The 24253-nt window shown below is 41.8% G+C and overlaps 3 protein-coding genes across 3 annotated transcripts; 1 reads left to right on the forward strand and 2 right to left on the reverse strand.

The window, feature by feature from the left end:
* Nucleotides 1–1776: 1776 nt before the first annotated feature.
* LOC141772259 (tripartite motif-containing protein 16-like) lies at nt 1777–4208 on the reverse strand. Its single transcript, XM_074643057.1, has one exon. The coding sequence runs from the start codon at nt 4007–4009 to the stop codon at nt 2339–2341; it is 1671 nt and encodes a 556-aa protein (XP_074499158.1). The 5' UTR covers nt 4010–4208; the 3' UTR covers nt 1777–2338.
* Nucleotides 4209–7280: 3072 nt separating this feature from the next.
* Nucleotides 7281–9540, reverse strand: LOC141772260 (tripartite motif-containing protein 16-like). The gene has a single exon (XM_074643058.1). The coding sequence runs from the start codon at nt 9523–9525 to the stop codon at nt 7843–7845; it is 1683 nt and encodes a 560-aa protein (XP_074499159.1). The 5' UTR covers nt 9526–9540; the 3' UTR covers nt 7281–7842.
* A 4967-nt stretch (nt 9541–14507) lies between these two features.
* tbc1d25 (TBC1 domain family, member 25) lies at nt 14508–23885 on the forward strand. Its single transcript, XM_074643065.1, has 7 exons — nt 14508–14696; nt 17704–17813; nt 17901–18055; nt 19006–19133; nt 19222–19410; nt 19581–19856; nt 22028–23885. The coding sequence occupies exons 1-7, from the start codon at nt 14652–14654 to the stop codon at nt 23711–23713; spliced, it is 2589 nt and encodes an 862-aa protein (XP_074499166.1). The 5' UTR covers nt 14508–14651; the 3' UTR covers nt 23714–23885.
* Nucleotides 23886–24253: the final 368 nt, after the last annotated feature.

Genomic DNA, 24253 nt, shown 5'->3' on the forward strand with positions numbered 1-24253 from the left:
TTTAAAGGCAAAAATAGTATAAAAAGGGCATTTGTTCCTCTCATGTATTTGTCATTTTATTGTATCCTGAGTTTGACTTTTCAGTTCTTTTCAGTAGCCACCTCTGAATTCTGAGCTTTCCTCAAGCACCTGAATGCACCAGCATGAAAGCTTTTCATTATCCATCCATCCATCCATCCATCCATTCATCCATTCATCCATTCATCCATTCATCCATCCATCCATTCATCCATTCATCCATCCATTCATTCATCCATTCATCCATTCATCCATTCACAGTTTGGTCTTTGTTCTCTTTTATTTTGACCCCCATAATGACTCTGGTGAATTAATTGTTAAATGAACAAACTCTGTTATAACATGGTGGTTTTTGTATACTGTATCTGCTCTTCGGAGTTCTGAACTTAATATTTTATTTTTCTTTGTCTCATTTTTGTGCAGTTTTGTCAAATTCAGTATGGTCATGGTTCTGTGGATGCTGGCAAATCCATTGAGCCCAGATCCCGGTTCTAGAAAACAGGAACTGCCTGTCTTCAGGCTCTGGAGCTTTGTCAAGTCTGAGAAAATAACTTTTTTTCAACAGGAAGCCTGGATTACAAATGGGAAGTTTGATAGATGCCAAAATTACAAGGTAGAAAACAATTCTAAAAATATGGGAAATCATCAGCAGTGATATAAAGCACACTACCAGTATTTGTGAATTGTACAGTGGTGCAAGATAACTAAGCTTCTTGACTATTTCTATTTTATGCTACTTTCTACTTCTACTCCACTACATTACAGAAGGAAACTTTGTACTTTTTATTCCAACTAAGATGTGTTGTAGAAAACACATGATCAGTTTATAATGCTTTGTTTTAGATTAAACTACCCAACAGTATAGAAATTAGTCCCAATTAGCTCCATCTTGAAAAGAAATATCAACTGTAAATGCTATTTACACTTTAATGCAGTATTAATAATCCAGTAATGTCTGAATACTTCTTCCACCACTGGATTTCTACCATAAACTGCAAACGACTGTATATATATATGTGTATATATATATATATACACATATATATGTATACGTATATATATAAAGTCGTAATATTACGAGAATCGTAACGTTATGACTTTATTCTTGTAATATTCAGATTTTTTCTTGTAAAGTTATGACTTTATTCTAGTAATATTAAAAAACATTCTCGTAAAGTTATGACCTTATTCTCGTAATATTACGATTTTTTTTCTCGGAAATTAAGGACTTTATTTTCATAATATTATGACGTTATTCTCAAAATCTAAGATTTATTTATTTTTCCTAATTGTTGCCATAATACTCCGTTGTACATTTCTCTTTGAAAAACTGTTTTATTTGAAAGGACAGAGACCGACTGACTCTAAACATGAACACTGGATTTTTTGGTGTTTCAGGAACACAATATCTGTTGTCTCATGTGTGTCGGGACTCAACAAAACTTCCTCACACCCAAACTTCACCAAATTACTTTGAATATTTTAACAGTTTTTAAGTCTGTGTAATAAATCCTCTTTATTGACTAAGTGCATAAAGAAAATAAAGAGGAAAAAAAGCAGCAATTGATAGAAAACTCTGCTCATTTCTCTGTGACAAACTGTTTTATTTGAAAGGACAGAGACTGACTGACTCTAAACATGAACACTGGACTTTGTGGTGTTTCAGGAGGAAAAACTGCCTCAGTTATTCTCTCATATTAGTTTCACATTTTCTCCATCAGCTTTGTATGATACCCTGGAATGAAGACAGGAAGAAAATACTTTGTTCATATTTGTTTATTGATTATATAAACCTTCAGTTTGTTCACACATCCCATCAGTAAAGTCTGTTAAATGACTGTTGTTCAATGATCTCATGTTCAGATTCACTTCATCAACACAATCAGTTTGTTTGACCAGAATCTCAGCGATGTGAACAAGAATAATGAAGGATCTCCTTATTGATTATGATCATGATAATTACAGGTTTATAAAGCTCTTAGGTCTGCCAAACAAATAAATGTCAATACAAAGCAGAAAGAACAAAATATATTTTAGAGCACAGAGAAGTTTACATATTCATGTAGAGAAATATCAGTTCAGATGAACAAACATCATCATGAGCAGTGAAACAGACACAGGAAGGAGCGCCACCTGAAGACACTCAAACATTTACAGAACAACTGATGAGAAGAGGTCAAAGTACCGCCATAATGTTTGATTGACAGCTGATCTCTGTGCAGTGAAGAAATGACACAACAATCAGCTCTCAGCAACAAACATGGAGACAACATGAGTTTAAGAGTTAAAACACAGAATTGAACCCTTAAATGACTTCTGTCTATTTCAGTTTACAGAACTCAGCATAGCCTCCCCACGTGTAATGAAGCCTAAATCCAGCATAGAGAGGCTCAGTGAATGTGGTCTGGACTCTGTGGAGGAGAGTCATGGTTTCAGAGACGCTGTAGAAGGACAGAATACCTGCACTGTGATCCAGGTACACTCCTACTCTGGAGGACTGAGGACCTGAGACGGGGGTTTCGACATTGTTGTACAAAAATTTATAACTGTTTTTCTCACAATCTAACGCCCAAGATTTTTCATTGTATCCAAACTCATATTCATTCGAGATCCTTGCTCTCCTGATACTCTTGTATGCGACTGCTAGATTAACTCCTTCCCCTCTCCTCTCTACCTCCCAGTAACAACGTCCAGTCAGACTCTCTCTACTCAGGACCTGACAACATCCAGTGAATCTCTCTGGGTGACTAGAATAAGACTGTTGTTGCATCGTTAATGTTACTTTTCTGTTCCCCTCAGATAATAACAGATACGTGTTTGCTGTGTTTGGATCCAGTGTGATTTCTCGTGAATATTTTAAGAACCCAGCTCTGGTCTTGGGCTCTGGTTGTGACAGTAAAACATCCACTTCAGTCACTGTCTGTGAGATGTTTGTCCATTTCTCTCTCAGAACGTCCTGTAGTTTATCTCTGACTTCTGACACAGCCGCCGTCACGTCCTCAAAGTAGCTCAGAGGACGGATATTGATGCTGGATGTAGATTCACTGAGTGGTGACAGTGAGGGGCAGTTTAGTAGAAACTGGTTGTGATCCTCTGTGTGTGAGAGCAGCTTCATCTCAGCATCTCTCCTCTTCAGCTCAGTGATCTCCTGTTCCAGCTTCTCCTGAAGCTCTTTGACTCGACTCACTTGGGTTTTCTGCTGGGATCTGACCTGCTGCTTCACATCACAGCTTCTTTTCTCCATGAGACGGATCAGCTCGGTGAAGATCTTCTCACTGTCATCCACTGCTTTATCAGCAGAGCGATTGACAGCCTCCACCTCCTGTTGGAGCAGCTTCACATCTTTCTCTCTGTCCTGGATCCTCTGCTGGATGTTGAGTCGACTCACCTCCAGCTCTCTCTGCCTCTCAGTCCTTTCTACTGCAGCTGAGACGGTGTCGTGGCCTTTATGTTCATCCACAGGGCAGAGATAACAGATACACTGCTGATCAGTACGACAGAACATCTTCATCACCTCGTCGTGACGAGAGCAGATGTTCTCCTGGAGCTTCTTGGAGGGCTCCACCAGCTTGTGTTTCTTTAATTGAGCTACATCGTAATGCAGCTGGAGGTGTTTCTCACAGTAAGAGACCAGACACACCAGACAGGACTTGAAGGCTTTCAGTTTCCTCCCAGTGCAGACATCACAGGCCACATCTTCAGGTCCAGCATAGCAGTGATCAGCAGGAGCAGCTTGGAGTCCAGTCTTCTTCAGTTCCTCCACTACAACTGCTAACATGGTGTTTTTCAGCAGGACAGGCCTCGGTGTGAAGGTCTGCCTACACTGAGGGCAGCTGTAGATCTTCTTCTCAACCTCTCCATCCCAGAAGCTTTTAATACAGTTCATGCAGTAGCTGTGTCCACAGGAAGTAGTCACCGGATCCTTCAGTAGATCCAGACAGATGGAACAAGAGAAAGTTTCCTGCTCCAGCTGAACTCCTTTCTGCGCCATTTCACCTCTCAGTGACAACGACTCTCTGAGTTTCACTTCCCTATAACTGAAACGAGCTCTGATCTAAACAACATGTGTTATGCAGTGAATGGGGCCTGTCAGCTCTTGCACTACACCACCATGTTGGTTACACCCGTCTTCAAACTGTAGATCTGAAGGGGAGAGAACAACGAAATAAACCGACAGCGTGGAGCTGTTTGTGTTTGAGAGCAGGAGGAGGAGGGAGGGGTTATCAAGCTATGATTCATTCCAGGGAGCGGAGCTTGTGAATTTTAACTCTGTGCGTTCCAGTACCCACACTACTATACTATTTAGTATGACAGAAAAAGATTTAATATGTCCCAATTCATAGTATGTCAAATGCAGTATGACAAAAATACCAGGATGTCCTACTACATCTAGTCACATTTTGCAGAATGCAAGTAAGCACGCTTTTCTGGCTGTTCTGACCCACAATCCTCTGCAGCAGATATATGAGTAAGAGGATCAAAGGTCAAAGCGAAGTAGTATGTCCCAATACTGCATGCAACAGTGTGTACTTTGTAAGGACAGCTGCAGTATGTACTAAAAGTCCAAAGTATGCAATTTGGAACGTAGCCTCTGTTTCCTCATTTACAACGAAGCCTTGGTTAAAACCTGCTCCACATTTGTAAACATTTTAATTTTAGTTTTAAAATACTTCTTGGTGATGGCTCCATATTTCTCTGACTCATCCTCAAATTCAGTTCAATTTTCTTTTACTGATCAAAACAGCTGTCTGACAGTAGGTTAGTAGCGCTATCAAACTAAACCTTCATGAAATCCATGAATTGCTGAATAATAACAAAATACAAAATGCTTCAATTTCAGAATATCATTCTGAGCCAAACCAGCATTTCAAGCTTCAGATGGGTTTAAACAAATATCGTCAAACAAGTTTTTGGCTGCAACTCTGAATTCAGAAAGACATGATTGAAACAGATCAGCTGCTTCTGCAGTTAATTTGTTGATCAAAGTTCTCAATACTACTGTTACGCCTTTAGGCTACAAAATAAATTGCAATAAAAGTCAATGTACACACTAGTGAAACAACATCACACCACAGAGCACTGATGTCCAAACCAACAATTAAATTCTATCTCTATTGACGCACTTTGCAGCATCAATTATATCTAAACAACAGCCTTCCTCAGAGCAGCCTTTTCAGAATTAACTAGAAAAAAAGACAAAACTCAGACAATTAAACTAAAATAATGAACAATAAATAAGTCTATGGACACCACGGCGGGTGCAACAAGCATTATTAAGCCTCATAAATAAAATAACCTGCCACTTCTTATAGAATCAACAGCAGAATAAAACATCACTCAGCAGACAACATGGAATCGTATAAACTATATAAACTCTACAGCAGCTGCATTCACACATGTTAAAGTAAAGGACAGTTTTATACACACCATGTAGCAAACACACACACAATGCTCCGTTTCTATACAACACAGTGTTTGTTGACGTCCCTCTCTGTACAGTGAGTTACATCCATCAGTGAGTTTGTTGTACTCACCTGTCTGGACATCATTCTGGGAGTCTTGTGCTCCATGAAGTCCTCCATGATCTGCTCCAGGTTCAACTCTGCTGCTCCTCAAAGTTTTCAGACATGTTGAGCTGAATGAGGCTCTGCAGTCACATCAGGGATTATTGTCACAAACAGCAGAAAGGCCTCACACACACCTCACTGACGGTAAAAGTTCCTCAGTGAACACAGATGTCACCGCTGGAGGATGCACCATGAGCATTTTAGCATTTAGCAGGTTGGCCAGATCCAGCATGCACCTGTTGGTCTGCAACATCTCAGGTGTGTTTGATTTGGGTCACAGAGCGTGCTCGCAGGGTGGTGCATTAAATCAGTGACAGTATGGTTCCTCACTAAATAACTATAACTAAAGAACTAACATCAGTCTGACACCATTTACCATGATGTATGACACAATGCACTTTTACTAGAAAGGTTTTTATCAGACTAAAAATATGTTCTTAACTGAAACTATACAAACTGAGTTGAAGTGCTTTAACCTCCACTACTTTATTGATCAGTGCTATCGACACAATTCTTCTAAAAAAAAAAGCATCAATATGAGAATAACCTTCTGACACACAACCCAAACACACTGTGGTCAACCTGAACTTCAGTAGCTGGCAGAAAAAATACTAAAGTTACTAGAAAACATACTAGAACAGTGTTAAAACATTAAAAACACAGGTGAGGTTTTTAAAAAGTGAAATCAAGGAGGACATTCAGTAAACGCCTCGGTTAGTGAGGGACACAAGCCAAACTACCACCAGGAAAATCACTAATTTCTTTTTTGTTTTTTGTTTTTTAACTAAAAAAGGAGAATTCACTTTGACTAACAGAAGTCCCACACCCCTGACCATGATGTATGAGACATTAGAAAGTTTCTGAAGGGCTTAAAAACATGGTTTAAAACATGCAGACAAACTGAGTAGAGGTGCTTTAACCTCCACTACATCCCTGGTTAGCAGGATGAGGGCGCCCTCTTGTGTTGTGCATCAGGTTTCACATTTCTCTTGTTAACCTGCTGTGATGTTCACTGCAGGAAGACGTGTCAAAACTTCACTGAGCCTTTGGCAGCTTCAAACAACATCAGCAAAGAGACATTTAAATCTATGTAATATCACACTATGTCAGTTTGTTCACAGGTGTCACACCCTGTAACACTGATGCTGCATTCAGGTCACACGGGAAAGATGGGAGAGAGGAGTTTCCGATTTACAAATATTATTATAACATCAGCTCTCAGGTTGTAAATAGTATTTGGGAATGTGAGATTTGAGGCTGTAGGTTACATTTTTCTCTGATGTCTTGAATTGTGATTAAACAACATTGAAATATTTGTAACCAAATGTAGAGAATCTACACAATATCTGTTGTCTCATGTGTGTCAGGACTCAACAAAACCTCCTCACACCCAAACTTCACGAAATTATTTTTTACTATTTTAACAATTTTTAAGTCTTTGTAATAAATCCTCTTTATTGACTAAGTGCACAAAGAAAATAAAGAGAAAAAAAGCAGCAATTTATAGAAAACTCTGCTCATTTCTCTGTGACAAACTGTTTTATTTGAAAGGACAGAGACTGACTGACTCTAAACATGAACACTGGACTTTGTGGTGTTTCAGGAGGAAAAACTGCCTCAGTTATTCTCTCATATTAGTTTCACATTTTCTCCATCAGCTTTGTATGATACCCTGGAATGAAGACAGGAAGAAAATACTTTGTTCATATTTGTTTATTGGTTATATAAACCTTCAGTTTGTTCACACATCCCATCAGTAAAGTCTGTTAAATGACTGTTGTTCAATGATCTCATGTTCAGATTCACTTCATCAACACAATCAGTTTGTTTGACCAGAATCTCAGCGATGTGAACGAGAATAATGAAGGATCTCCTTATTGATTATGATCATGATAATTACAGGTTTATAAAGCTCATAGGTCTGCCAAACAAATAAATGTCAATACAAAGCGGAAAGAACAAAATATCTTTTAGAGCACAGAGAAGTTTACATATTCATGCAGAGAAATATCAGTTCAGGTGAACAAACATCATCATGAGCAGTGAAACAGACACAGGAAGGAGCGCCACCTGAAGACACTCAAACATTTACAGAACAACTGATGAGAAGATGTCAAAGTACCACCATAATGTTTGATTGACAGCTGATCTCTGTGCAGTGAAGAAATGACACAACAATCAGCTCTCAGCAACAAACATGGAGACAACATGAGTTTAAGAGTTAAAACACAGAATTGAACCCTTAAATGACTTCTGTCTATTTCAGTTTGCAGAACTCAGCAGAGTCTTCCAACATGTTTCCAAGTGTGTAATAAAACCTAAGTCCAGCATAGAGAGGCTCAGTGAATGTGGTCTGGACTCTGTGGAGGAGAGTCATGGTTTCAGAGACGCTGTAGAAGGACAGAATACCTGCACTGTGATCCAGGTACACTCCTACTCTGGAGGACCGAGGACCTGAGACAGAGGTTTCGACATTGTTGTACACAAATCTATAACTGTTTTGGTTACGAGCTAACGCCCAAGATTTGTCATTGCATCCAAACCCACATTCATTCAACCTCCCTGCTCTACTGATACTCTTGTATGCGACTGCTACATAAACTCCTTCCAATCTCCTCTCAACCTCCCAGTAACAACGTCCAGTCAGACTCTCTCTACTCAGGACCTGAATACATCCAGTGAATCTGTCTGGGTGACTAGTATAAGACTGTTCTTCTCTCATAAATGTTGCTTTTCTGTTCCCCTCAGATAATAACAGATACGTGTTTGCTGTGTTTGGATCCAGTGTGATTTCTCGTGAATATTTTAAGAACCCAGCTCTGTTCTTGGGCTCTGGCTCTGACAGTAAAACATCCACTTCAGTCACTGTCTGTGAGATGTTTGTCCATTTCTCTCTCAGAACGTCCTGTAGTTTATCTCTGACTTCTGACACAGCCGCCGTCACGTCCTCAAAGTAGCTCAGAGGACGGATATTGATGCTGGATGTAGATTCACTGAGTGGTGACAGTGAGAGATATTTGAGTAGAAACTGGTTGTAATCCTCTGTGAGTGAGAGCAGCTTCATCTCAGCGTCTCTCCTCTTCAGCTCAGTGATCTCCTGCTCCAGCTTCTCCTGAAGCTCTTTGACTCGACTCACTTGGGTTTTCTGCTGGGATCTAACCTGCTGCTTCACATCAGAGCTTCTTTTCTCCATGAGACGGATCAGCTCGGTGAAGATCTTCTCACTGTCCTCCACTGCTTTATCAGCAGAGCGATTGACAGCCTCCACCTCCTGTTGGAGCAGCTTCACATCTTTCTCTCTGTCCCGGATCCTCTGCTGGATGTTGAGTCGACTCACCTCCAGCTCTCTCTGCCTCTCAGTCCTTTCTGCTGCAGCTGAGATGGTGTCGTGGCCTTTATGTTCATCAACACAGCAGACATAACAGATACACTGCTGATCAGTACGACAGAACATCTTCATCACCTCATCGTGACGAGAGCAGATGTTCTCCTGGAGCTTCTTGGAGGGCTCCACCAGCTTGTGTTTCTTTAATTGAGCTACATCGTAATGAGGCTGGAGGTGTTTCTCACAGTAAGAGACCAGACACACCAAACAGGACTTGAAGGCTTTCAGTTTCCTCCCAGTGCAGACATCACAGGCCACATTTTCAGGTCCAGCATAGCAGTGATCAGCAGGAGCAGCTTGGAGTCCAGTCTTCTTCAGTTCCTCCACTAAAACTGCTAACATGGTGCTTTTCAGCAGGACAGGCCTCTGTGTGAAGGTCTGCCTACACTGAGGGCAGCTGTGGATCTTCTTCTCATCCTCTCCATCCCAGAAGCTTTTAATACAGTTCATACAGTAGCTGTGTCCACAGGAAGTAGTCACCGGATCCTTCAGTAGATCCAGACAGATGGAACAAGATAAGGTTTCCCGCTCCAGCTGAACTCCTTTTTGCGCCATTTCACCTCTCAGTGACGACGACTTTCTGAGTTTCACTTCCTTATAACTGAAACTAGTTTGAGCTCTGATCTAGTCAACATGTGTTATGCAGTGAATGGGGCGTGTCAGCTCTTGCACTACACCACCGTGTTGGTTACACCCATCTTCAAACTGTAGATCTGAAGGGGAGAGAACAAGGAAATAAACAGACAGCGTGGAGCAGTCTGTGTTTGAGAGCAGGAGGAGGAGGGAGGGGTTATCAAGCTATGATTCATTCCAGGAAGCAGAGCTTGTGAATTTTAACTCTGTGCGTTCCAGTACCCACACTACCATACTATTTAGTATGACAGAAAAAGATTTAGTATGTCCCAATACATAGTATGTCAAATGCAGTATGCCAAAAATACCAGGATGTCTTACTACATCTGGTCACATTTTGCAGAATGCAAGTAAGCATGCTTTTCTGGCTGTTCTGACCCACAATCCTCTGTGCAGCAGATATATGAGCAAGAGGGTCAAAGGTCAAGGTGAAGTAGTATGTCCCAATACTGCACGCAACAGTGCATACTTTGTAAGGACAGCTGCAGTATGTACTAAAAGTAAAAAGTATGTGATTTGGAACATAGCCTCTGTTTCCTCATTTACAACGAAGCCTCGGTTAAAACCTGCTCCACATTTGAAAACATTTAAGTTTTTAGTTTTAAAATACTTCTTGGTGATGGCTCCATATTTCTCTGACTCATCCTCAAATTCAGTTAAATTTTCTTTTACTGATTAAAACAGCTGTCTGAGTAGGTTAGTAGAGCTATCAAACTAAACTGTCTTAAAATCCATGAATTGCTGAATAATAACACAACAACAAAATACTTCAATTTCAGAATATCATTCTGAGCCAAACCAGCATTTCAAGCTTCAGATGGGTTTAAACAAATATCATCAAACAAGTTTTTGGCTGCAACTTTGATTCCAGAAAGACATGATTGAACCAGATCAGCTGCTTCTGCAGTTAATTTGTTGATCAAAGTTCTCAATACTACTGTTACGCCTTTAGGCTACAAAATAAATTGCATTAAAAGTCAATGTACACACTAGTGAAACAACATCACACCACAGAGCACTGATGTCCAAACCAACAATTAAACTCTATCTATTGACGCACTTTGCAGCATCAATTATATCTATACAACAGTGTGATATCTGCATTTTCTTTTTTTGGTTTGATTAGGACACATCCTGGGGATTTCAGAGTGGTACTGGGTGTGGCTGGATTTAATGTACTGTCTTCATATCACAATATATAGTCTTGCGAGAGTTTTCACACGTTTTCACAACTTGGGGGTTACCTTCTAGACACCACTGCACACAAGATCTGAGATGCTGCATTGCTGACCTTGATTGCAGTAGTTGATCGGGTAAAAACTTTAGCAATCCAGGCCTGTGTATTGACAATAAGGTTTCCTGTGATCTGGTAACAACACCCAAGTTACTCTCCTTTGGATGGCTTCCAAAACTTCCAAAAGCGGATGGAGGGAAACCTCCAGGTTAGATAAAAACACAGACGATCTACATCACCTGGTAGCAGGAAGACTTTGCTGAGGAATGGTCACTCTGTTTTTGATGGAGATGGAGCGTTCTGAAGATAAGACAAATAAGCAGGACTTGATGGCGCTAACTACGGCTGCCTCGGCGATTTGGTGCGCTCTGTTTTTCTTGTTTTTTTGTGTTTCTTTAGTTTTTGGTGGAAGTTCACGGATTGTCTTCTCTAGAGACATCCTTAACCTCTGGGAATCTACCCCAGCAGATCTTTTCCCCAACTTTCTGGCACCTTCAGCAGTTTTAATGCACGTTTTGCTGGGAGCTGTGGCCCTCGGCCGAGCGGCGAAGCGCCGGAGAGGAAAGCGCTCCGGAGCGCTGAATCGCTTCAGACAGAGAGGACTAAAAACTCCTCTGCCTGCGATATTCCTCTCCAATGTGCGCTCACTGTGCAACAAAGTGGACGAGTTGCTGCTGATGGTCAGTACCAACAGAGACTTTTCCCTCTCTTCTGTCTTGTGTTTTACTGAGTCGTGGTTGTGTGGAACTATACCGGACTCTGCGCTGCAGCTGCCCGGCTTCCAGCTGTTCCGAGCCGACCGCGACCCGGAGTTATCACACAAGTCAAAGGGAGGGGGAATATGTTTCTATATTAACGACGGCTGGTGCAAGGACGTGACAGTGCTTCAGCGGACATGTTCTCCGGATCTGGAATCCTTTATTATCAACTCTAAACCATTTTATTCCCCCCGTGAATTCTCCTCCTTCATTCTGGTCGGTGTTTACATCCCGCCTCAGGCTCACGTGGAGCTCGCGCAGCGGCTGCTTGCCGACCAGATACGGGAGGTGGAGAGAAAAAAACCGGACTCTCTTGTTATCGTTCTTGGGGACTTTAACAAGGGAAACTTATCACAGGAGCTCCCAAAATACAAACAGTTTATTAAATGTCCGACCAGAGAGGAGAACACGCTGGACAAGTGCTACTGCAACATCAGAGACGCATATCACGCCGTTCCCCGCGCTGCGCTGGGAAACTCCGACCACGTCTTGGTCCACCTCATCCCCTCTTACAGGCAGAGGGTCAAACTGGCTAGACCGGTTGTGAGGACGACCAAGAAGTGGAGCAGCGAGGCGGTGGAGGATCTGCGTGAGTGCCTGGACTGCACGGACTGGGAGATGTTTGGGACCGCCACTGACAGTCTGGACGAATATGCAGAGGCTGTGACGTCGTATATCAGCTTCTGTGAGGACAGCTGTATACCGACGCGTACCAGGGTTCACTACAACAACGAGAAGCCCTGGTTCACAGCCAAACTCAAACAGCTTCGTTTGGTTAAGGAAGAGGCATTTAGGAGTGGTGACAGGGAGGGCTTTAAAGAGGCTAAATACGCGTTTGGCAAGGCGGTGAGGGAGGCCAAACGGCAGTATGGAGAGAAACTACAAGAGCAGTTCTCAGCCAGTGATTCTGCCTCAGTCTGGAAAGGGCTGAGGCAGATCACAAACTATAAGCCCAAACCGTCCCACTCCACGAATGACCTCCGACTGGCAAATGAGCTGAATGAGTTTTACTGCAGATTTGACAGACGTAGTGACGGTCCTGGCTGCATCTCCTCTCCCCCCAGCCATCAGCCATCAGCAGTTAACACAAGCACCCCCCAGCTTTCTCCACAAGCACCCAGCCTGTGCACACTCCTCCCCCCCTTCACACCTCTGTCCATCCAAGAGGAGGAAGTCAACAGGCTCTTCAAAGGACAAAACCCCCGCAAAGCAGCCGGCCCAGACTCTGTCTCACCTGCAACCCTGAAACACTGTGCAGACCAGTTGTCTCCAGTGTTTACAGGGATTTTCAACACCTCCCTGGAAAACTGCAGGGTGCCGTCCTGCTTCAAAGCCTCCACCATCATCCCGGTCCCCAAGAAGCCAAGGATCACAGGTCTTCAGGACTACAGACCCGTCGCTCTGACCTCTGTGATAATGAAGACCTTTGAACGACTTGTGCTCCAACACCTAAAGACAATAACCAACCCCCTGCTGGACCCACTGCAGTTCGCCTACAGACCTAACAGATCTGTAGACGACGCAGTAAATTTAGCCCTTCATTACATTCTCCAGCACCTGGACTCCCCTGGCTCCTATGCCAGGATCCTGTTTGTGGACTTCAGTTCCGCATTCAACACCATCAGCCCAGCTCTGCTACAGGACAAGCTTTCCCTGCTGAGCGTGCCTGACTCCACCTGCAGGTGGATCACTGACTTTCTAACTGACAGGAGTCAGCACGTAAGGCTGGGGAAGCAAGTCTCCGACACCCAGACCATCAGCACCGGTGCCCCCCAAGGCTGCGTTCTCTCCCCACTGCTCTTCTCCCTGTACACCAACGGCTGCACCTCCAGACACCAATCTGTCAAGCTCCTTAAATTTGCAGACGACACCACCCTCATCGGCCTCATCTCCGAGGGTGACGAGTCTGCCTACAGATGGGAGGTTGACCATCTGGCATCCTGGTGCAGCCAGAACCACATGGAGCTGAACGCCCTGAAGACAGTGGAGATGGCAGTGGACTTCAGAAGGAACTCAGCCCCGCTCCCCCCCCTCATCCTGCGCGGCTCCCCAGTTAACACGGCGGAGTCGTTCCGTTTCCTGGGCACGACCATCGCCCAGGACCTCAAGTGGGAGCTAAACATCAGCTCCCTCACCAGTAAGGCCCAGCAGAGGATGTACTTCCTGAGGCAGTTGAAGAAATTCAACCTGCCACAGACCATGATGGTGCACTTTTACTCGGCCATCATCGAGTCCATCCTCACCTCCTCCATCACCGTCTGGTTCGCCGCTGCCACCGCCAGGGACAAGGCCAGGCTGCAGCGGGTCATCCGTGCTGCAGAGAAGGCGATCGGCTGCAACCTTCCCTCCCTCCAGGAGCTGTACACCTCCAGGACCTTAAGGAGGGTAGGGAAGATTGTGGCCGACCCCTCCCATCCTGGACACCATCTTTTTCAGACTCTGCCATCTGGCAGGAGGTTAAGGTCTATCAGGACCAAAACCTCACGCCATAAAAACAGTTTCTTCCCCATGGCAGTGGGGCTCTCCAACAGCCCATCCGCCCCCCTGTGACTGTCTCTCCCTCACACACACACTACTGCCCCCCCCCCTTCCGACACTGACTCTCCCCCCTCTCTCAATATTTGCACTATCTTTATATCATGTTTATAGCTTATTTGTAATTTGTAAATTGTACATTTTTATTATTTTATTCTAACGTTTTTATCTATTCTTTTGTTTTTATCCATTCTTTTGTTATTATACAGTTTGTCTCGCACCAAAAATGCCAAAGAAAATTCCTAGTGTATACCTCTTACACCTGGCAATAAACACCATTCTGATTCTGATTCTGATTCTGATTCAGAAATGTGAAATGCAAAAGGCTAATTCCCCCTGTGTCCAGTAGATGGCGGTATTACAGCTGTGAACCTTCTGTGAAATCAAAGCAGAAGAAGATCACGGAATAAGAGGAACTCTGCTAGAGCTAGTGCTACCATCATGTTATTGATCATCATGTCGGTGTGAGAAGGAAAACAACACTCAGAACAACCACCCTGTTCAGAAACGGAGTCTTTAGCATGGCAGGCGAGGAGGAGAGGGGGGTGGTTCGCGTCAAAGTCAAGGTAAGATGTAAGATCAATGATTAAAGGTTGAGTAACAAACAGCTAGTTAGCTATAGCTACCCCGTTATCCTGTTTATTGAGCTGTCTCTCTCTCTCACACACATTCAAAGGGCTAAACGTCGACTAAAGCAGCGGGGCATTGGCTGTAAACTGTGTGTTTGCTGACCGTGTATTTATACATGTTGTTTATCGCCAGCATTGTTTGTTTGTTGTGGCTGAAACGTGTCTTTGACAGCTGGAAGAGCGAGTCAATAACTCTACCTATCGCGTTATTTTGACCGTAACAGGTAGTTCTAGTTGACTTCTCTGACAATCATCCATTATAACCCATTATTATGGAGAGAAACCTGATGCTAAACAGTGAACCCTCTCCACAGACTGGAGCTGACGTCACCTGCCTGCTCAGCAGCGAATGTGTGCGTGTGTGAACTGCGTGACGTCACATGTTACCTAGAGTTAGAAGCTTTTTGTAGCCTCCATTTCTTTTTCTTTTTTCTTTTTTTTAATAATACTTTATTTCAAAAGTCCATTGTTCAGATTTGTCATTACAATTCTGCAAAAATATTTTACAGTATAAAAAATAATATAAAATAAATTATACAACAAATAAACTGTAAGGAAATGAAAAGATGAATAAAAACAAAACAAACAATTCGGGGTCTGTTAAACAATTGGGAATAAATTTGAAATGTCAAATAAATAAACTGTAAGGAAAGGAAAAGATGAATAAAAACAATCAAAATAACATTCGGGGTCTGTTAAACAATTGGGAATGAATTTGAAATGTCTAAACAATTTAATAAATAATGTAAAATAATATAAAAATAAATTATACAACAAATAAACTGTAAGGAAAGGAAAAGTTGAAGAAAAACAAAACAAAATAAAAAACAAACAAAGAACATTTGGGGTCTGTTAAACAATTGGGAATAAATTTAAAATGTCACAACAATTTAATAGTTTTAGTCAATTTAGAATTTTTGAGTTTTAAGTTATCAATCATAGTCAAATAGGTTTTAAAATTAGTATCTTTAAAAATAAAAAAGGAGGGTATTCTTTTAAGCCATATGTATAAAATATTTTGCTAGGATAATAATCAAATTAATTACGTAAATCTCATCTGCCGGAAAAAACTGGGATTGTTGACAATGAGTAATATCTCAATCTTTGTAAGTGTAGCCTCCATTTCTTTTTTCTTTTCTTTTTAATAATACTTTATTTCAAAAGTCATATACAATTCAATTGCATGTTCAGATTTTTCATTACAATTCTGCAAAAAATATTTTACAGTATAAAAATAATATAAAAATAAATTATGAATTATACAACAAATAAACTGCAAGGAAAGGAAAAGATGAATAAAAACAAACATTCGGGGTCTGTTAAACAATTGGGAATACATTTGAAAAGTCTAAACAATTTAATAGTTTTAGTCAATTTAGAATTTTTTAGTTTTAAGTTATCAATCATAGTCAAATATGTTTTAAAATCAGTATCTTTAAAAATAAAAAAGGAGGGTATTCTTTTAAGCCATATCATTTTATGTATATAATATTTTGCTAGGATAATAATCAAATTAATTACGTAAATCTCATCTGCCGAAACACTGGGATTGTTGATTATAAGTAATATCTCAATCTTTGTAAGTGTAGTCTCCATTTCAGTAAACTCATATTTATTTTTTAATTGCTTCACTATATGTTGCAAAATAGTAAAAATGGGTCAAATATGCTAATAATGTTTTTATATCATCATAAGACAAACTACACACTGCTGCTTTCTAAATAGCTATGTGTATCGAATACAATTTAGCTACATTAAATGTCATTTATCAAGGTTCAGCAGAATTATAATGTGATAATATAAACATATCATTTTATCATCTACACATTTCTGTTAGGGATACACCGATCCGATACTGAGTACCGATCCGATACTAGTGTTTAATTAATAAGCTGTATGCCTCACTATGTGGAAGTGACTGGGATCATTCTTTTATGTGTAAGGCAACATCAGGCTTGACTTAAACATTGTTTTCCTAACCCAATAAATACATATAAACTGGAAAAACTTTTGTTTGGTGGATTATTTCTCTGTTGTTACAATGCTAATTGGCATTGTATTTTACATCGTTGGAAAGCCTGTTTATTTACCTTCGCAATGATGTCCAACTTGTAAGGATCATGCATTTGTGGGATGAGCAGCACAGCTGATTATGTGGGTAGCGTCCAAGAAAAATTTGCCAAAATGCTCTGCCAATGGTAATTAGCATTGTAACAACAGAGAAATAATCCAACAAACACAAGTTTCCGAACTTTGTTTTTCCAGTATATATATTTAATTGTTATTATTAGAATAACTCTTACACCAGCAACTTGGTAAAAAAATCGTCACAATTAATAGGAATTACAATTCAAGTGTAAACCTTTTTAATGCAGCAACAAATTGGCCAAAACTTAAACAGGAATTAAAATTGCCGTATATAATGTATATAAACACAAAATTTAATTTAATACATCGGCCCCATTGACGCTGATATCCGATCCAGCTATTTGAGTCAGTATCGGCCTGATAAATCCCTAATTTCTGTGGTCCAAATCAACAATTACGAGCAAGCGACTAAATAAAAACTAACAACATTTTTTATTTAAGTATTCGTCTAACACATAATCTTAAAATGTACCTCATGACAGTAGAACACAGTTAATTTCTCTGAACATCAGTTCTGTTATTTTAAATACATTTGCCATATATTGATATCAGAAAATATATTTTTTTAATATCATAATAATTATTTCAATCACATCCCCCAGCCCTACTATAAACAGTCAGCATGTATTGATTATGTAGTGCATTTGAACACGACAAAGGCATATACTTACTTACTGTTGTCCAGTGCAGCACTTCAATTCTTGTCTACTAACTGCCGAAATAGTATATTTTGTTGCCCCGTCCCTCCAGGTTTCCCCCACAGTATCAGGCTTTTTTTTTATGCTATGCTTTTCAGAAATGTGACGGGGTGCTTCCAGTGGAGTTCCGCTCCTTTGCTGTTGATCCTCAGATAACATCACTGGAGGTCCTGCAGCACATACTTATCAGAGCCTTTGATTTGAACGGGTAAGAGTCCTCACCCTGGCTAGCTAAACTGTTGCATAGACACATTATGTGTGTCAGCATTTTCTTCCTGTTTGTCTTTCAAACTAGGAAGCGGAATTTCGGGATCAGTTACCTGTCTCGAGACCGGAGCGGTGCTGAAATGTATATGTCTCTTCTGGCAGACTGGGATTTGGATGTTGCATTTGGCAGTGCAGCCAAACCATATCTGCAGCTCAAGATGGACGTAAAACCTTCAGAAGACAGTAAGAGCACCAGTGTGTCCTTAAAGTGTCAAGTTAAATGTGGCATCTGCAGACAATTTTGCTTTTGTGACATAAACCCTGTGTATGAACCTAAACTGTAAAAGACTTTCATATGTGAGTGAAAGACATGTTCCTCAAAGGGTACACATTTTAAGACATAGATGAGACTGTAGTTTAAGAGCATTAAGTGTTGTTGAAAGTGTTTTAGGAGAGGAAGGAACCACTGAATGTCAGTGTCAGATTATAAACATAATTTAGTTTGACACTATCATAGGCTTTCTCTGCATCTAAGGATATAACTTCTGTATATTCCCATGGATATTTGGAGAGAATAACAATAGACCTTTACATGTATTAAAGGATAGGTTCACAATTTTTCCAAGTATGTCTTAAAACAATAGTCGGGTGCCAGTATGAACATTGAAACAGTTTTTGTTTGCTGTAATAATTCCTCATGTTCATACTGGCCATTAAAAGGTTCCCTCTTAATCCACTTCCAGTGTAAGTGATGGAGGACAAAATCCACACAAAAATACATCCCAAAGTTTATCAGAAGGTAATATTAGGTTTCCGCAGTCTGAGTTAATCCAATCAAGTGGATATCTTCCAAAGTTACAGAGCTTTCACGAAATTCCCTCTTTGTGTCACTGTCCTTCTACTCAGTTTAGCCAGGAAATACAGACCGGGAAACACAAAGGGGGGGATTTCATACTAAAAAAAACTTTGGAAGATAGTCACTTGATTTGTCTAACTCAGACTGCTGACGCCTCATATGATATACAGATAAACTTTGGAATACGTTTTTTCACAGAACAAGGACCTTGAATTTTGTCCTCCATCGTTTACATTAAAAGTGCATTATGAAAAATCTAGTTTAAGTAAGGACTATAAATAGAGGTAGACCTAAAATAGTTGGATTGTTAAGTCTTCTACTTTTTGTTCAACTGCAGGTCCTGTCATGGAGGAATGGGACATCATAAGCCCCAAAGACGTGATTGGCTCTGAGCAGCTTCTCGCAGAGAAGACCAGGTCTTTGGCATCTGCAGCTCTTCCCTTCACCCAGTCTCTACTGTCCCAGGTTCCTTCACCTTCCATTAACCTTCCTTATACCGTCTCTTTTACCTTCTATGAGTCTTTGCTTACACACTTGTTTCACTTGTGTTCAGGTGGGCCGCACTCTGACCAAAGTCCAGCAAGCCTTCAGTTGGTCTTACGGAGAAGAGATCAAGCCTTTCAAGCCTCCGCTGAGCGACGCTGAGTTTCACAGTTACCTCAACGGACAGGGCCAGTTGACACGACCTGAGGAACTCCGACTGCGCATCTACCATGGTGGTGTGGACTCTTCACTGCGCAAGGTGGAGTACCTGTGTTTTTATCAGCATTACATAGTACTAATCCCGTGTTCTGCAGAGTCCCAAATAAACAAATATATTTAAAAAAAAAATCATACATACATATATAAAATTATAGAATTTGTATTTTATCAATTAAGGCTTAACTGCTGCATTGTCTGCTGTTGTGTTAGGTTGTTTGGCGGTACCTCCTGAACGTCTACCCTGATGGACTAACTGGACAGGAAAGAATGGACTACATGAAGAGGAAGACAAGGGAGTATGACCAGCTGAAGGGAGAGTGGACAGCCCGGGTCAGCCACGAGGACCTTGAATTTATCCGTGGGAATGTTCTTAAAGACGTCCTGAGGACAGACCGGGCTCATCCATACTACGCAGGATCAGAAGACAGTCCACATTTGACTGCCCTCACAGACCTGCTCACCACATTTGCCATCACACATCCACAGGTGTGTAGAGATGTTCGATCAGTTGGCTTGTACCTGCGTTAGGGTGGGGGTGAGGCATCTCACGAGGGGGGGAGCGGGAGAGTTGGAGGTATGCATACAGGTGTTCTAAAAACAACAGGAAGTTAGTTATTGTAATTTGGCAGCTCATCAACAACGGTCAGCAGTTGGAGCTGCAGCAGTGGATGTGACACAGAGCTCATGGAGCATATTAAGTTACTTCAAAACCCTGAGTGCCCAATCACTCTATCAAATCTGAACACACAGCCATGATACGCATATTTTTTGAATCAGTGTGACTTACACTTTCCAAGGATAACCGACGTTTGTCACGAATAAACGTCCATAAATCTGATTTAGAAATCATAGAAAAGAGCGGTTCTTTATAACTGCAGAATCATCAGGTTTTTAAGTTTTCTTCAGTTTAAAAGTAATCCAGTGATAGTTGTCTGTACATCCAAGGGTACACTGCAAACAGGAACTGCTAAAAGCTAATTCAGCATACATTTAAAGGTTGCCTATATGCCAATAGCGTAACTCACTGAATCCATGGCAACATTATACTTCCTAGTTTCATCCCCCAAAACATTAAGGGAGCTGTAGTTCATTCATATACAGATATTTACTACATATTGAAAACCTGTGGACATACATTTTTTGTTTTCAATTGGCAAAAGTTGTGGAAAGTACCTCGTACTTTTTTGGGGATCACCTTGGTCAAGGTTCCAAGGGAGCTGAACCGATACTAAAAGGTGGAGTTAAAACCACAACATGGGACATCCTGCACAAACCCCCAATGTTTGAATAGCCAAGCGACCGCAATTTTTTTATTCAGACGTTCCTCTGTTTGTTTGCCGATGTGGATTCCACGTTGAAGATGATATCACAGCAGTTTCAGGCGGCAACACTATGATGATCAGCTAAGAATCCCGCCTTCGTTGAGGGGGTACTCTCTGCAGGGGAAAACAAACTCGAGAAAAGTGCCTGTTACCAAAAGTGAGTCGAGTCGAGCCATACCATGCAGTGGAAATACTGTAAATAAGTATATAAAAGATACAAAGATTTACATTAAATTATTATAACAATAAAAAGAGCTTATGAAATATTATTATCTGATTATTATCATAACAAAAACCCACCCATCAATGATCAGTGTGATTGTTGCCAACTGAATGTCATTAACAGCAGTGGTGCAGCACTAAAGAAACAAGACACAAAGGAGGAATTAATGTCATCATTCACTCTGAAAGACATGATTACCTTGTTTCCCAAATAAAAACAGAAATTCACGAGTTCAGGAACAATAGTTTATAGTCTATCCATTATTACATGTTTGACAGTTGCGTTGTACAGTACCTGTATGTTAACTAATTGGGTCATACTAGGGGTTTGTTGGTGCTCATGATCATGGGTGGTTCTAAATGTACGCCCTTTCTAAAGCATAAGAAGTAGGGCTGTCAATGGATTAAAATATTTAATCGCTATTAATCGCATGATTGTTCATAGCTAACAGATTAATCGCAAATTAATCGCACATTTTTGTATCTGTTCAAAATGTACCTTAAAGGGAGATTTGAATTAGAAGTATTTAATACTCTTATCAACATGGGAGTGGGCAAATATGCTGCTTTATGCAAATGTATGTATATATTTATTATTGGAAACCAATTAACAACACAAAACAATGACAAATATTGTCAAGAAACCCTCACAGGTACTGCATTTAGCATAAAAAAAAATATGCTCAAATCATAACATGGCAAACTGCAGCCCAACAGGCAACAACAGCTGTCAGTGTGTCAGTGTGCTGACTTGACTATGACTTGCCCCAAAACTGCATGTGATTATCATAAAGTGGGCATGTCTGTAAAGGGGAGACTCGTGGGTACCCATAGAACCCATTTACATTCACATATCTTGAGGTCAGAGGTCAAGGGACCCCTTTGAAAATGGCCATGCCAGTTTTTCCTCCCCAAAATTAAGTTTGGAGAGTTATTTACTGAGCCCGCTACAACCAACAGTTTAGTTTTCTGAAATCTGCAAGCTTATTTTATTTATAAAAGTATGCAAATGTCTACATCCATCCATCCATTATGTCTACATGATTTAGCATTCTGTTACTTTTCTTTGTAAACTGTAGACTTCTGTAACTGTATGGATGTGTTGTTTTTCAGATATCCTACTGTCAAGGCATGAGTGATATCGCCTCCCCTATACTTGCAGTAATGGACAATGAGGCACATGCCTTCATTTGCTTTTGTGGCATCATGAAACGCTTGGAGGGGAACTTCCGGCCTGACGGACAGCTCATGTCCGTTAAGTTCCAGCATCTGAAGCTGCTTCTGCAGTACTCGGATCCCGAATTCTACTCCTACCTGGTGTCCCGAGGAGCCGACGACCTCTTCTTCTGTTACCGCTGGCTGCTTCTGGAGCTCAAGCGAGAGTTTGCGTTCGACGATGCTCTGAGGATGCTCGAGGTAACGTGGAGCTCTCTGCCCCCGGATCCTCCTGAAACCGAAGTGGAGCTTCTGGGACCGCCGGCGGAAACCGATGAAACGATGTCCTGCAGAGACGAGGACAAGACGGTCGAGAATTGCCTCGGAGACGATAAGGAACAAAAAGGGAAGCAGCGTAGACGACACATGCTGAGGCCTTCAAGAGAAGAATCGGATGTGAGCAGGAATGCTTTCATAGAAGAAAAAGACAGGAGGAACGCAGGCACTAGAAAGGGATGTGAGGGCGATGAATATGATATTACTCAAGTGACCATGGAGAAGGCAGATTTGCAGGCTCCTCCTTTTGAGAGGCAAACTAGTTTCGGGGAGTTTAAGTACTATACTGCCCGAAATGAAGATAGCTTTCATATGGAGGATGCTGAGCAGCCGCAGGGTTTGGAGTCTTCAAAGTCAGTAACAAGCATCCCAAGGCGCCAATCCACTGTTGACAGTGAGGATGACCAAGGGGAGAGAGTACCTCTCATAAAAAACTGTGACAATGGTTTCTCTCCAATGTCATCACCTCCTCTCTTTCCTAGTGGCCTACCAATCTGGAAAACTACTCCCTCTGTCTCTCCCACATCTTCAGCTTCACCCTCCAGCTGGCCAGGTGCTTCTCCAGACTCTCCTCCTAAATCCACATCCCCATCCACAACCAGTGGAAGTGAGGCCTTACCGAGAACTGTCCCAAAAGTATTGACCCATGTGCTCGGCAGTACAGGGATTAACTCGCCCACGACCCCCACTGTAAAAACGGCTGTCGGGTCTCCGACCCACACTCAGCATCGATCCCTACTCTCTTCACCCATCTTGTCCTTCGGGAGAGGCCCCGGCAGCAGGTCGTCCTCCAACAATCTCCCTTCACCAGGCAACAAATCCCCCAGCACCACAGCTAACACGCCCAGTTCCTCGAAAGCTGAGACCACCAGCATCAAACCATGTTCCCTGCCGCCTCCCCAAGAGTTCGGCAAAGGCAATCCGTTCATGCTGTTCCTGTGCCTGTCCATCCTGCTGGAGCACCGAGACCACATCATCAAGAACAGCTTGGATTACAACGAGCTGGCCATGCACTTTGATCGCCTTGTGCGGCGCCACAACCTGAGCAGGGTGCTGCAGCGAGCCAAGGCCTTATTTGCAGACTACTTGCAGAGTGAAGTGTGGGACTCAGAAGAAGGGGATGAGGTTAGCTCGGACTCCCCAACAACAGCTACCGCCGGTCAACCCTCCCCCTCTCCGACCATCTCTACCAGGCCCATTTACAGCCCTTTAGCGTCGCCTCAGTCATCTTCTCCGAACTCAACCTATAACCTCGCAACCACCATTCCCTCCCCGACAGCTCAAGTTTTCCTCTCTCCCACTTCCTGATTCCATCATGCATCATTGGCTTCCCATCCTCAGTGAACTCCTCAGTGGACTGTTTGTGGCCCATCGGAGAATGGAGAATGGCACATACAATTTTTTAGACAGCCTTCCACATTGAATTGGGCTGTTGATGATCTTATTCTGTGTATGCTTGAATACATACATATATTCCTTATGTCTGTAATCATAGTAATATTTATTGTTGTCATCAACCTTTCAAGTTTAGTCATTTTGTTGTCTGTCCTGGAAGAGGGAATGAGAGAGCTTAATTTCTCATCGTATCTCACAGTCGGCTGATGCATGAAATGTTAAAACCCTGTGATTCTGGTGTTTGACGGTTCGACAGTTTGGCTGGTTTGCCGACAAAAGTTTCGCCACTTGGTGCATTTAGCCTGTGTTGCCCTTTTATGAACTTTGTTTACAAGCTCCTGTTATGTCCAATAAGCCACACAAGTGTCTTAACTAAAGCCCTCAAGTTCCATTAGTTCTAAACACAAGGGGAAATCCAGACACTTGGAATCAAGACAAGGCCAGCACACATAC

This window comes from Sebastes fasciatus, chromosome 8, assembly GCF_043250625.1.
Source record: "Sebastes fasciatus isolate fSebFas1 chromosome 8, fSebFas1.pri, whole genome shotgun sequence".
Lineage (NCBI taxonomy): Eukaryota > Metazoa > Chordata > Actinopteri > Perciformes > Sebastidae > Sebastes > Sebastes fasciatus.

Coding starts and splice junctions, on each gene's coding strand:
- LOC141772259 (XM_074643057.1), bottom strand. CDS start 4,009: ATGGCGCAGAAAGGAGTTCAGCTGGAGCAGGAAACTTTCTCTTGTTCC.
- LOC141772260 (XM_074643058.1), bottom strand. CDS start 9,525: ATGGCGCAAAAAGGAGTTCAGCTGGAGCGGGAAACCTTATCTTGTTCC.
- tbc1d25 (XM_074643065.1), top strand. CDS start 14,652: ATGGCAGGCGAGGAGGAGAGGGGGGTGGTTCGCGTCAAAGTCAAG. Junction 19,134..19,221: donor CCCAGTCTCTACTGTCCCAG/GTTCCTTCACCT, acceptor ACTTGTGTTCAG/GTGGGCCGCACTCTGACCAA. Junction 19,857..22,027: donor TTGCCATCACACATCCACAG/GTGTGTAGAGAT, acceptor GTTGTTTTTCAG/ATATCCTACTGTCAAGGCAT.